This window comes from Hippopotamus amphibius, chromosome 6 (genome assembly GCF_030028045.1).
Source record: "Hippopotamus amphibius kiboko isolate mHipAmp2 chromosome 6, mHipAmp2.hap2, whole genome shotgun sequence".
In the NCBI taxonomy this organism is placed as follows: Eukaryota; Metazoa; Chordata; class Mammalia; order Artiodactyla; family Hippopotamidae; genus Hippopotamus; species Hippopotamus amphibius.
This window is the reverse complement of record NC_080191.1, coordinates 52597503-52610665: the sequence shown is the minus strand read 5'-3', so window position 1 is coordinate 52610665 and position 13163 is coordinate 52597503. Positions and strand designations below refer to the sequence as shown.

General features: G+C 43.5%; 1 protein-coding gene across 7 annotated transcripts in view; it reads right to left on the bottom strand.

Moving 5' to 3' along the window:
- Window positions 1–5651: 5651 nt before the first annotated feature.
- The window catches only part of SASH1 (SAM and SH3 domain containing 1), a 322758-nt gene continuing 315246 nt past the window's right edge, over window positions 5652–13163 (bottom strand). For all 7 annotated transcript variants that reach the window (XM_057738103.1, XM_057738104.1, XM_057738105.1 and 4 more), the window contains 3 exons: window positions 11621–12750; window positions 10160–10291; window positions 5652–9024 (listed from right to left, as the gene is read on the bottom strand). In XM_057738103.1, the coding sequence (XP_057594086.1) occupies window positions 8761–9024; window positions 10160–10291; window positions 11621–12750 (1526 nt within the window). In that variant the 3' untranslated portion in view covers window positions 5652–8760. The remainder of the gene's footprint in view (window positions 9025–10159; window positions 10292–11620; window positions 12751–13163) is intronic.

Below are 13163 nucleotides of genomic sequence, written 5' to 3'. Positions count from 1 at the left end.
GGTTGGAGCAGAAGAGTGACATAACCTGCCCTATGTTTTCACAGGGTCTCCCCAGGCTGCCATACAAAAGTACAATAGACTGGGTGGCTTTAAGCACAGAAGTTAATTTTCTTACAGTTCTGGAGGCTGGAAAGTCCAAGATCAAGTTCTGGCAGCATTCAGCTTCTGGTGAGAAGCCTCTTCCTGGTGTAAGGTGGCCAGTCTTCTCACTGTGCACTCACAGGTGGACAGAGAGGATGCCCTGGAGTCCCTTCCTCGTCTTATAAGAACACTAATCCTATCGTGGGGCTCTGCCCTCATGACCTCATCTAAACCTCATCACCTCCCAAAGGCCCCACCTCCTAACGCCATGGGGGGCTGGCTTCAACGCTTGAATTTGGGGGAGACTCAAACATTCATAGCAGAGTCACTCAGACCGCTGCGTGGGCTGAATGGCAAGGATGGGGGCGGGGCAGCAGGTGGCTACAGAACAATCCAGGTGAGAGCGGCTGGTGGCCGTGGCAGCAGTGGAGGTGGTGAGAAGGGGTCCGCTTCTGGAGAGGCATCCAGAGTAAAAACAAGAGGATTTCCTGACAGACTGAACGTGGACAGTGAGCGACGAAGTCAAGCATGACGAAGGGTTTTGAACTAAGTGGCCAGAAGGCGGCATTAATTGCGATGGGAACGGAGGGGAAGATCAGGCCTTCCGTTTGGGAGGTGTTACATTTAACGCCTCTATTTGAAAACAGAACTGAATGTGCAAAGTTCAGGGACTTCAGGGGAGAGTCGTTGCTGGAGTCATTACCACACTACAGAGAGCATGGTTTTAGAGTCAGACAGACTGGTGTTCAAATCTCAGTGCTGTTGCTTACTGGCTGTGTCAGCCTGGAAAACTGGCTTTTAACTTCTCTGAACTTTGTTATTCAGGGCATATTTATTTATTCAAAACAGTGTCAGGCACTGTTCTGGGTGTGGGAACACAGGAATAAACAAAAAGTTCCTGCTCTCATGAAGTTGATGCTCTGGTAAAACAAGGTTGATAATAAATGACCACTTGGAGTTGATTGAATGAATAAAATATGTAAATTGCCTTAAGCACTCACTATAGTGCTTTGTCCGATAATTAGCTCATTTTAACCATCCTCTCCTTGCTTTCTACCCATTGGAGGACAAATAGTGTGACATGCTTGGATGGACCCATGAGGGACCAGAGGACATTTTGAGTGGCAGCCTTCCAGTTCCACAAAAACTATAGAAACTGACTCCCTAAGAATAGACTGTGGAATATTCTTATAGAAATTAGAGAACAATGTTGCCTCCACAGCTGAATACAGCCTCTGCCTATTCTTCTTTGGCTTTATTCTGGAGCCCAGAAGCTGCTGCCGGAGGCATGTTTAGCCTCACAAGCAAACAACTGGGACGGTATCTTAACATGTGGTTTGCTCTTGTTGTAACAAGCATCCTGTTAGTTAAAAGCATCGTGTTTCTTCTTCAGTGATCAATGTTTGGGATTACGTTTTTTACTCTAAGCGGGCTCTTCAAGGTGAAACAGAGAGATTACCATGGGAGAGAGGAGGCCCTGGGATGGATGCCTGAGGTTCCTGAACATTCACAGGATGGGGAGAGGGACACGGAGAGGCAGCTGCTGCAGAGACAGACTGGCAGGGTAGGAGTGCAGAGCTGGAAGCTTGGGAAGGGCAGCGAGAGGATGCTGCAGAGAAGACCAGGAGGATTTGTAAATCAGGGCGTGGCTTCCAACAGTGGCCTCGGGTGCATCCAGGGAGCCAGTGGGCTGGGGAATCTATGAAGGATAACGAAGGAGAGACAGTGGGAGAGGAAAAATTTTCAAGATGTCTGTGAAAAGCAAGAGAGAGGTGGGGGTGGGGGGATTATCTAGGCTAGGGAAATGTGGAGTTGAGAGAGAGTTTTTTAAATGAGGAATGATGAACACTGATGTGGTTGTTGGATTTTTCTTCACAGGTAAAAGCAACAGCTCTGGCAAGAGAAGGGGTTTGTTTTAAGAATCCCATGTAGCCCACCGCAAAGGTCTTCAATTTGGGATTCTTTCCAAAGGGTCCACTGCTTGGGATAGCTTTAATAAGGGAATTTGTTTCTAGATTAATAGGGTCCTAAAATTGATCTGCCCGAGGATACATCCTGCTGGCATTCCTTTCCCATCTCTTTCATAAATGCCCTTCTCCCACTTCACACACACGCAAAGCAAAACGTAAAAATGTCTGGGGCTCCCAGCAATTAGGCGAACTTGAAATAACTGGGGTTGCAAAATCTTCTATAACCCGTAAGGCAGCTGCTCACCTCTTCCATCCAACTAATGACACTTCCAATCACACTTTAATTTTTATATTTTATCATTATTTTTCAAAAATTGTGATATATCTGTATATTGATAAATTTAATAATAATGGTAAGTATAACTAAACACAAGGTTTGGATTGTTTTTTTGGCTTTTTTCTTACCAATAGAGCCTAATGATCAAAAGAAATTAAACTTCAATTCACAAACATTTTTATTACAGGAAAATAGGATGATCAAAAACACACTCTTACACATACAAAATATATTGCACTAGGATAAAAATGTGTGGAGGAAGTAGAATGGTAATAGGCTTTCGAGGAGAGTAAAATTTTTTGTTTCTTCTTGTGTGCTTTCAGTGGACAATGGTAGGTATTAAACTGCTATGGTATTTATTTTCCACTGGATATTTTTTTTTAGGTAATGCTGCACTTTTATTCTAAAATGCAAGTATTTACAAAAGGCTGGAAATGTACAGTCTCACAATTATTTAAACTTTTGATTGGGAACTTTTGGAGGGCAACTTTAAAATGTGCAAGGGAGTCCCTCATTTGGGGATATTATTTTAGGGATACGTGAGAAAAGATGTTTGGTGGCCACTGGCAGAGGAATCAGAGGAAGGAGGAACAAGCTTCGGAAAACCCAGGAAGCCATAGGTGCCTCAGTTCCTGGGCTTCCAGGGCTTCCTGGGCTCTGTGGGCACAACCATCGACACAGTTCAGCTCCAGCCCCTCTCATGTATCTGACTTTCAGCTCCAGAGCCCAAGTCTGGGCAAAAGGAAGCTGAATGGAGCTGTGCTCACTGCTCAGAGGGTATTGAGGACGCTGTGCTGAAAGTTGCACCAGGATACCTTGAAATGCGGGGGTGCAATTCTCCCATAGGAAATGCAGAGTGTGCTTCTCCAAAAAGGGGGAATCTGGGCCAGCCTGGAAAAGACAGCAACAACCTATTGCAAATATGTTCAAGGGGAAGATCCAGAGAAATGAGGGAATGAATGATGACTGGGGGTTCCCAGGACAGGATCCTGAGCACAGGTAGGACTAGACCGATGGAGGGACACCCCTTTTGTCATGGCTGGAGCGAGGAGGAAAGATTAGGGAAGGATGTGGGGGAGTTTTGCAAGTGAGCTGAAAGGAGGTCCAGAGTGATGGCCCAATGGATGGTTTCCAATTTTTCTATTAAGTAGGGGAAGCTTTGATCCACTCAGGATGACGGCCAAGTGAAATCAGGACTTTGGGGACACAGAAGATATTTTCTCAATCATTTTCTTGCGCTTTTCAAGATTTTGGTGTTTTGTTTGTTTGTTTCCTAACAGTCTAATACTCTTAGCACATGGATACACAGTTATAATCCACATAACTACCTCCTCCATTCGGCACCCCCCCCCCAACCCATCCCAATACAGTCAGTTTCCCCTCTGGCTCCGCAAGCCCTTTGTACACATCTCTTATGGCTCCGACCATATTTATCACCGGAGTGTTGAGGATGAATGGGGATGGTGATAAGTTGCGATCAGATTAGTCTTAATTCCTTTGGCTCCCACACACATACCCTGGGGTCCTTTCATATTGGGCTCAAACCTGGTTTGATTAGAAGCTTCGTGTATTTTGTTCAAGTTTTAGAGAGGTGACAGCTAAGCTCCCTTTTAAGCATTCTTCTCTGACAGTATAGGAGGAGCGCTATATGAGCAATTGGAGTGCTTCCAAATAATACTGCCCTTGGTTCCGTGATGGACGAGTGGTCCAGACCTACACCTGACTGAGCACCCTCTCCTGTCTCTCACTCCCTCAAATACACCCTCACACACACCCCTAGAAGCACTGTGTACACACTTTTATCTGCGTGGGTCTTCAGAGCTGAGAGTAAAGAAAGTCATCATTCTGAGGCCCCCAAATAAGTTGTGGTTAAATGACAACCACCATTCCCTTTTCTCCTTTGCCTAACCTAATCAAATTTATGTTCTTTATAACTTCTAAGTGAATTCAACATAAATATCCATATATGAAGCCAAGTTAGAACAAATACCAAGAATCCAGTCAAGATTTCTTAGGAATTGTAAGAAAAAGTATCTTCTTTGAATTGAACTATAGAAGCTTAAGAGTCAGGTTGAGATAAATAAGGTTTATGGTCAGTTCTTCAAAATAATGCAGCAATTCACAGGAATCCCCAACTTTAGGAATATATGAAATATCCCCACTTACAAAATGGATTGGGGGAGTGGGGAGTAAAACAATGATTTATAAATAAAAACTACCATGGTAAAGCTTCCTATGTTGAAATCCACTAGTGGATTTAAACTATTCTATCGGGCTTCCCTGGTGGTGCAGTGGTTAAGAATCCGCCTGCCAATGCAGGGGACATGGGTCTGATCCCCAGGCTGGGAAGATCCCACATGCCGCAGAGCAACTAAGCCCATGTGCCAGAACTACTGAGCCTATGCTCTAGAGCCTGTGAGCCACAACTACTGAGCCCACGTGCCACAACTACTGAAGCCCATGTGCCTAGAGCCCATGCTCTGCAGTAAGAGAAGCCCCTGCAATGAGAAGCCCACGCACAATGAAGAGTAGCCCCCAGTCTCTGCAACTAGAGAAAGCCCAATGCAGCCAATAAATAAATAAATAAATTTAAAACAAAAAACCCCCCATTCTATCAAAATTTTAAATATACATAACTTTAACAGAAGTTCCACATGCTAAATGAAGAAGTGTTGGAAAATGCCATCATGCCTATATGGGAAAATGCATATGCAGTTGTATTTGTAAATAAACACAGCATTTCTGAAAAGAGATACAAACACTGGTTAAAATACTTACCTGTAGTGTGAGAAAGAGATGACTGAGAAAAAAGGAAAGGGTCACTTTTTGGTTTGTCTCAAGTGCACATTTTATCTACTCAAAATGTTGTATTACACATCCACTCCTAATTAAAAATGTGTTTTATATCAATTTTGGTTTTGTCAAGTTGATTAATTTCTAGAATATCCCAATCTAGATGTTTTTCTCTTTCAATGGAAGACTTGGATTGTTTCCATTTAACTGTGGAAGTCTGTGTGGACTCAAACTCCTTTTCATTCGAAAAGGATGGGCTTAGACTAGAGATGACTTCCAAAAATCTCTTTCTGGGCTAAGATGCTGCAATTATGTGACTTGGTTATGCAATATTTGAAAAAAAAAAAAAAACTGAAATAAATTAGCAAAGAGAATCTGAGTGAGTGCAATAGTGAGTTTTGATGACGTGGAAGAAGTAATTGTTTACAACTACTATTTTTACAATATTTCACTCTTAAACCACACTTCATAAATTCCCTTTCATTTCTACTCTACCTTAGAAATACCCAGGGAACAACAAAAGAGGCATATTCAACTGAAGAAATTTATTTACTTTTTTTTCTAGGTACGTAGATGACAATTATAGACAAGTTTTGATACATAGGAAAACCCTTCTGTCCACTTCTTTTTGCTAAATGAATCATCACAATAATTTTTACAATTTTTAAAACAATACACAGCTTTCTTGGGCTGAAGCAATCGCAAGAACATATTGGTACTGGTATATTACAGCTACTTACAATGTTTAAGAACAGCAATGGAGAAAAATAAGTTATTTAAATATTGATTTCATATACAGAAAGTGCAATGTTGTTAGTTGTTATATAACTTGCTTGACAGTTTGTTTCGCTATCAATTTAAAATCGAGATAACTTGGACTCAGACTATATTTTTTTTTCTGAAAATAATACAGTACACACATGCAGCATTGACTTGGTGAACTGACTTCTTTTGCTGCAATTATGAAAGCAAATTTTGCTCTGTCAGGAACCGATCTTTCAATAGACTAGTTATTTCCAATTTCACCTATACTTGGGTACAGGAAAGAGAAAAGGGCCTCTGACTAAGGCAAGGCCATGAAAATCTATCTCCTTCTTGGTTATCTGGGAATGTAAGTAGTGGTTGGGGCTGGCTGCATTTTCTTGTAGACAGCTTCAAAGGAAAAAAATGACACACAACGGATGTGTGGCTACCTGAGCCAAACTGCCTTTCCAGGTTTCTTTTGTGCTTTCCAAAGACAACACTTTTCACCCTTCCTCAATATCCGGCACCAAGCGCAACGGATTAAAACTGGATATTGCTGAAGCCGACCCGCTGTCTTCTGGCATCCACAGGCGGCCCCAAACCACCTCGGTCAAATGCCACACACAAACATGCAGGCTTTTCTAAGATCAAATGAAAAGTTTAAAGCAAAAGAAGACCAAACAAATACTAAAAGTTAAAAAAAAAAAGATTAAAAAAAAGCACAATAAAGTAAAAACAACCTCAGATCCCACAGACTAGGAAGCCCTGCCCACTGAAAATGATTCATGGTCCCTGAATTTCACGTCTATGCAAAGGCAATGATTTCCAAAGAAGAATGAAAAAAATACAGTTTGGCATTCTCAAAAACTCATATTCAGAAAGTTCCCTTTTCTGGCACCACTTTTACATTAAATGAAAATCTTACAGTCAAAATGAACTAACACCTGGAAGTTCACATACGATCTTGCCTTCTCCTTGGTTACCTATTACCTGATTTTATGTGCGGTCTTTTAGCTCAGCTTATACTATGAGCAGGCTTTCTCAGGTGTCACGCTGAGGCACCGAAAACGCAGGGTGAGGAGTCCGTTTTACAGCGCCCGCCTCACCACACACTTGAAATTCCTTCTAGTGACACAGTTATAGGAGAGCCCTGCAGCCTCATTACTTTCTAAATGGAATGTTACATCCCACAGGAATGTCATACCCCAGATGACAAAAATGGGCTGTTTTGAAGAGTTCAACAGAAATTTGGCAGCTTTAGCTTTTTCTTCTGTTTCCACAACGTCTTACATGGCATCTTATAGAAGGTGACTATTATTGAAGAAATATATATTATTCTTTAAAATGCATACCAAAAAGCATGAAAAAAAAATCACCTGAGTATGTCCTTTTCCTCAGAAACATGCATCTAGATATATAAAGCAAATGGTAAAATGGCTTTGTAATTAATGAAATCACCTTTTCCCCCCTCCCAAGGGATATAATTTGTTTTCATAAGCAGATGAAATATTATAGAACTTTTTAATCAAGGCTCAAAGCACTTCTATTATAAATGATCACACCCAATGCTTAAAATAGGGCTCATGATAAGAATGTAAAGAAAAATCATTTTGCAGCAATTGGAAACCATAATTTCTGTTTGCTAGCGAATCAGACACTAGACTAAAAAGAATGCTGAAATCAGCTGGAAAACAATGGAAAATATGCAGCTACCTAATATATGGCCAATGTAGTTTGCTTGGTTCCAAAATGAACCTTTATCATATTTAAGTGAATTATCTAAATAAGAAAAGATGGAAAATAGTATTTTAATTATAAAACCAAAAGAAAAGAAAACCTTAAAAATATTTAATAAACTACTTCCCTTTTTTAAAAAAAAATCTTTCTGAAATATTCAACTTACAATGAACTTTCGCAAAGGTGATGTTAGCTGATGACTGAATTTTGGAATGGACACGGTCAAGATTCCAAGCCAATACTGCGGCATGACGACTGACGTGGGAACAATACTACACTGATTAAAATGAAAGATCATACCCTCAAACACACACACATACTCTCACACATGATAGCTTTGTGAACTTCAGAGAGCTTTTTCACCAGATTTGTAGTTAGTTTAAAAACTGAAAGTCAACGTGAAATTTGGCCTGATAAACACCCCTATAAAATAAGCCATGTTAGAGTGAGACAATTAGAAAAGCCCATTTCTGCTGGAAACATCCCAGACACGTTAGATGGCAGTCTAAGCTGAAGATCTGGAACTACGGTTATAGGGTAGTGAACACTAGGTTACATAACTGCTTCAAAGCTTACATTAAGGCAAATAAAAGCTGATTGCTAGAAAGCAATTATTAAAATGTCTCTTGTTTACCTAAAGGAGAATAGGGCTTTTTTTTTTCTCTAGTGCAGCCAGATTTTCTTACTTTTCAACACATGAGCCTGGTCAATAGTGTACAGTCACTCCCGAGTCTGTTACTTTGGCCTGGCTAAAGCCCGTCTGGGCCTCGGGAACCCTGCACGGTGACAGACAGAAGGCGAGGAACACGCTGAGAAACGGGACAGGCTGCCCCTCCCTCTGCTCCCTGCCCTGCCCAGCGCACCAAGACAGACGGAGGGCGTGGCATCTGTGGCAAGTCGGCATCTTGGTTCTATTGTGTCCTGAAAAAGAAATAAGTGCTTGTCTTTTCTTTGGGGGTCGAAGAGAACCACACCAATTTCCTGGAGGGGGCTTTTCTGGAGAAGAGAGTCCCGTGCCAAGATTCCGAGTTCTGTTGGCCACACACTGGGCCTTTCTTCGGGGTCTGGTCTGCATGTCCAGCCAAGGAGGAATTGCATCAGCATCATAAACACAGTGAACGGGTGACATTTGTCCAGGGAGGTCCACTTCGGGCCTAGCTACATGGCCTCAGGGCCTGGTGGCAATTTGAAGAGTCTGGCTGCGGACACGAGCTTGCTTATGTGTCTCTCCTCTGTGATGCCGGCCTCCTGAAGGCAAGTGTGGGACAGAGAAGGCACTTGGCCCAGCGTGCTGAAGCCCGCTTCAGTGAGGGCACTGGCGTACATGGGCAGACCGATGGAAACCAGCCAATCCGACACGGATGAGACGCATCCGGGAGACAGGGGCTTCCTACAGATTTCTGTGAGTCCACCGCTTGGGATCTGGGTAAACAAAGAAAGCAGTTTTATCAAGATTCAACAGGTGCCATCGGAGAGCTCTTTCTTATGTGCCTAAAAGGAATGCTACTGAAATTATATATGTTACTGGATGATCAGAAAGGGCTCATGCTATGAGACATCCAAGACCATGACTAGCATCAAGAATTCTTTCCCGAATTCTCAAAGGTGAGACAAATGTTCAAGGAAGTGTTGGAGGTTCCAGAAGGTACTTGGAATTAGATCTAACACCAATTATGTCAGTCTCCAAACTGTAACCATTTATATCTCTGGCTGTTTTGTCTCATGGTGGTCATGCTCTTCAACTAATGATCTTTATGGTGATTGAGAAAACAAACCTATATGATAGTGTGAAAAGTAAGATACTCAGTGGGTAAAGTTTATTATAAAGCAGATTTTCTTCTATATTTTGAATCCACATTAGCATGCAGAAGATTAAGCATTTAATCCATAGAGCTATAAAGAATTAAAAACACAATAATAAATGTTGGCTAGGTCAGGGAAATGGACATTTATACTTGACCTCTGAAAAGGGCAAGTGCTACACCTCTCAGAAAGGCAATTTACCACCAAATGTGCAAACCCTTGGGATTCTGTGCAGTTTTGATGAAGCAAATCCTCTGGAGGGAACATATCCTCAGAAAGTAACCCCAGAAGTCTACAAAAATTTATTAACCAGGATGTTTTTCACTCACTTATTTAAAATAAACAGTTGGAAAAAATCCAAATGTTTCAACAATGTGGAATTGGCTGAACTAGGACACATCTACCAGAACACTCTGAAAAACTGATAATGTAAAAGAATTTTTAGTAACAAAGTAACTGAAAACAATAAGGTTTCCCAACTGTATATGTACTATATATACGGGCAGAGAAACGACTCAGTGGGCTTTTTCACAGTGCCGGGATTATGGATAATTTTCGTCTTTTTCTTTCCAAAACTGTATTTTTAAAACTCTGTAGGATGAATACGTATTACTTTCCCCCAGGCGTCTCCCTTCGATTGCTATAATGAACCCGGGGCTACTGAGCGGCTGCCACCATGCTCATCATTAAGCTCTGTAACTGAATGTACTTCAGAAAGCTGGGTGAGGGGAGCCCCGAAGTGTGGGCTGCTCACCGCCATGCGGTGCTGCTTCCGAAGCAGCTTCACGCGGATCTGGTCCATGTTGGTGGCGACGTCCCTCTCGGGCTGATCTAAGTCCTCTGCATACCTCTGTACCAGGGCCTCAGGAATCCCACAGCGGCCATGCTGCAAGGGAGAAGAGAAATCTCCTATCAAGGGGTGCGAGGATCTTTTTCCTTCTCCAACAACAGCAAACATAAGGTAGGATAAGACACTTAGCTACTAGAAAATAGGACCAAAAGTTTTAATTTGAAGTGAACGTATTTTCTTTGGTATCAGGATGGACGTTTTAGAGAGAATATTTTTACATCTTTATCTTTTAGATAGGGGTGAGCTCTAGAAAAATGTTTTGAAATATGGTTAAAGCAGAACACAATCTTTCTATATTTTGGGGTCCAGTGCACTCACCTCACTCTATCTGATCATTTTGCAAAATGTTATTGAAGACAGTCTTCTAAACTACAGGGGAGAAGGGCAAATTTGTGTTCTACATATAGTCTAGAGTTGGTTCCTCAACTACGAAGAGTTACACCGCTATATCGCTGGACCAGCATCTATTTACAGGAGAAGTCTCAGCACTTTGCATTCAAAGGGGTTCATTCACTAAATATTAAGGCAGAGGAGAAGTACTTTATTGTATGACACTCGTGGTCATAAGAATTTTATAACAAAGACTCCCAGGAATGCATTATAACAATTCATGCATTTCTAGGAGTAACATACAGCTACATCTATCATTATGTATTTATCTTCAAAGTCATTTTGGTATCGGTAGGTCTACTCGTTTTCTTTTTTGTTTTTTGTTTTCCAATTGAGAAATGAGTTTTCATTATAGATCTCAATGTTTTTGGTACAACAGGGTATTTTATATAATCTTTTCCCCTGTTACCTATACAGATAATTAATTATACAGTATAATTATTACATGTGAATAGGTCTCTACAATTTTCAAAGTTTGTTCACATTTTATTTGCTCCTATAATACCTCTTATTATCAATTCCATTTTATATACATGAAAATGAGATGGGCATTTGTTAAAGTCTAAAAACAAAAATGTTGAGTAAGACATGGAAACTGGAACCCAGCTCTGTCCTTTCAGGAACTGGTTGATAGTTCTCCCTGCAAACGATGGTTGCCCAAAATTAAACACAAACAGGTGAAAGAAGAGAAAAGAAGAGACAGGAAAGCAGAAGAAACCCCTGAGGCTGTGTTTACACTTAACCTGGGCGTCGTGCTCCCTGTTCATCTGAACAGGAAGCGCAGGGCGGTAGGGTACTGCCCCCCCCCCCCCCCCCCCCCCCCCCCCCCCGCCGTGGGCCACCTGTGTTATCACGGTCCATCGGCCCACGCGACCAGCTGGCCTCCAGGGGGTGGAGGGTGGGGGGCAGTGCCATTCCTCTCGCCTGGCCCTTGACTTAGAAAAGCCTGTGCAGTGGATCCAAGGCCTTGGATACCTTATCGGAATAGGGCTCCTCGGTGAGATCGATGCCTTCGGCCCGCAGCTTATTCTCGGTGAGCATCTCCAGGTCCACCCCACGGGCGCAGGAGACCTTCCTGGCCAGCGCGGGGCCGAGCCGCACGCCGTGCTCCTGGAGGCTGGCGCTCTCGGGCAGCTCTGACAGCCAGGGTGGCGGCCTGGTGCTCGGCGGGCTACCCGGCTCCGGCCCCGGGGGGGGCCTGGCCGCGGGCGGCGGGGGACAGTCGCTGGGGCCACTGGGGCTGCCCTTTTTAAGGGGTAGGCTGGGTGCGTCAGGGCCAGGGGCACCGGGGGGACCAGGAGGGACAGGATGCAGCCCGTTGGCGAGGCGCTCCCTGCTCTTCTTGGCGGGAACGGGTGGAGGCTGGGCGGGAGGTTTGGCCTGTGTTCTGGCCTCCGGGCCCCTCTGCTCAGCATCTGCGCCTTCTTTGGTGCCCGGGGGGTGATGTGTTCCTTCAACATCGAGTCCTCTCCTGTGACCCTCAAGAGGCGTCCTTGTTAAACCATGTTTAACGGCAGGCAGTTGGGCATCATAGGTTTTGGGCAAACATGGAGGGGGGGAGGTGCCACGTGAGAAGGCCGCCATCGGGCCATCCAGCTTCCTGGTAGTCGTTTTCTGAGGTTCAGAAAATCTCTTGCTTTGGGTCAGTAGCAATGCATTGTCAACAGCAGAATCGCGTTTGGGGCTTTGAACCTTTGTGATGGAGGGCGCTGTCTTTTGTGGCACTTCGGGTACAGTCTGTGGGGAGGGTTCTGTCACCTCGCGAGGCACATCTTTTTCGGGCTCTCCTTGAAGGTCATCCAGGGAGTGGGATCGGGGCCAAGTCTCCACAGTCTGGGGGCCCTCCAGGGTCTCACAGCTCCGGCAGATGGAAATGGGGAGGCTCCTTCGGTTTTTATTCAAGTCAGTCGCACACGGGGGATCGCAGCGCTTGGAGGTGTGTGGGCTGAGACCACTGCCCAGCCTCCCCTCTCCTCCTGGCTTCAGCGCGTCCACTGACTTCATTAAAGGCAAGGTTGGGTAGTTTCCCAGCTGATTCCTGTTGAAAGACCTCAAGCTGGACTCGGCTGATGACTTGGCAGGGAGGCCAGTTTTCCGAGACTTGCCTATGAGACAAGGAAATATTTTACGATCGTATCTTAAAAAACAAATCAATCAAATTGATGTAAAAGGTGTACTAACGTAATTGAAACCTCCAACTCCTATATCCCACTGTTGAATGACACTAAGGACATAAAATCACCACTGGTGATGTAGAGTTATTGCGGTCCCACTTTTATTTTTAGAAAGAATTCTCAGTCTTATTTAAAGGACACAGGGAGATGAAAGTTAATTGAGTTATGGGGAAAGAAAATATGCTGTGTCAGGCAATACAATAAATCTAGGCCTAATGTCTGTTTGTAGCTGCAGTCAGTGTGGAAGAAGGCACATTCACATCCCATTTAGGAATCACACTGATGGGATTTCTGTTTAGGGAGTACAGTTTCCTAAGACCATGGCTGCAAAGGCGAGGTGGACT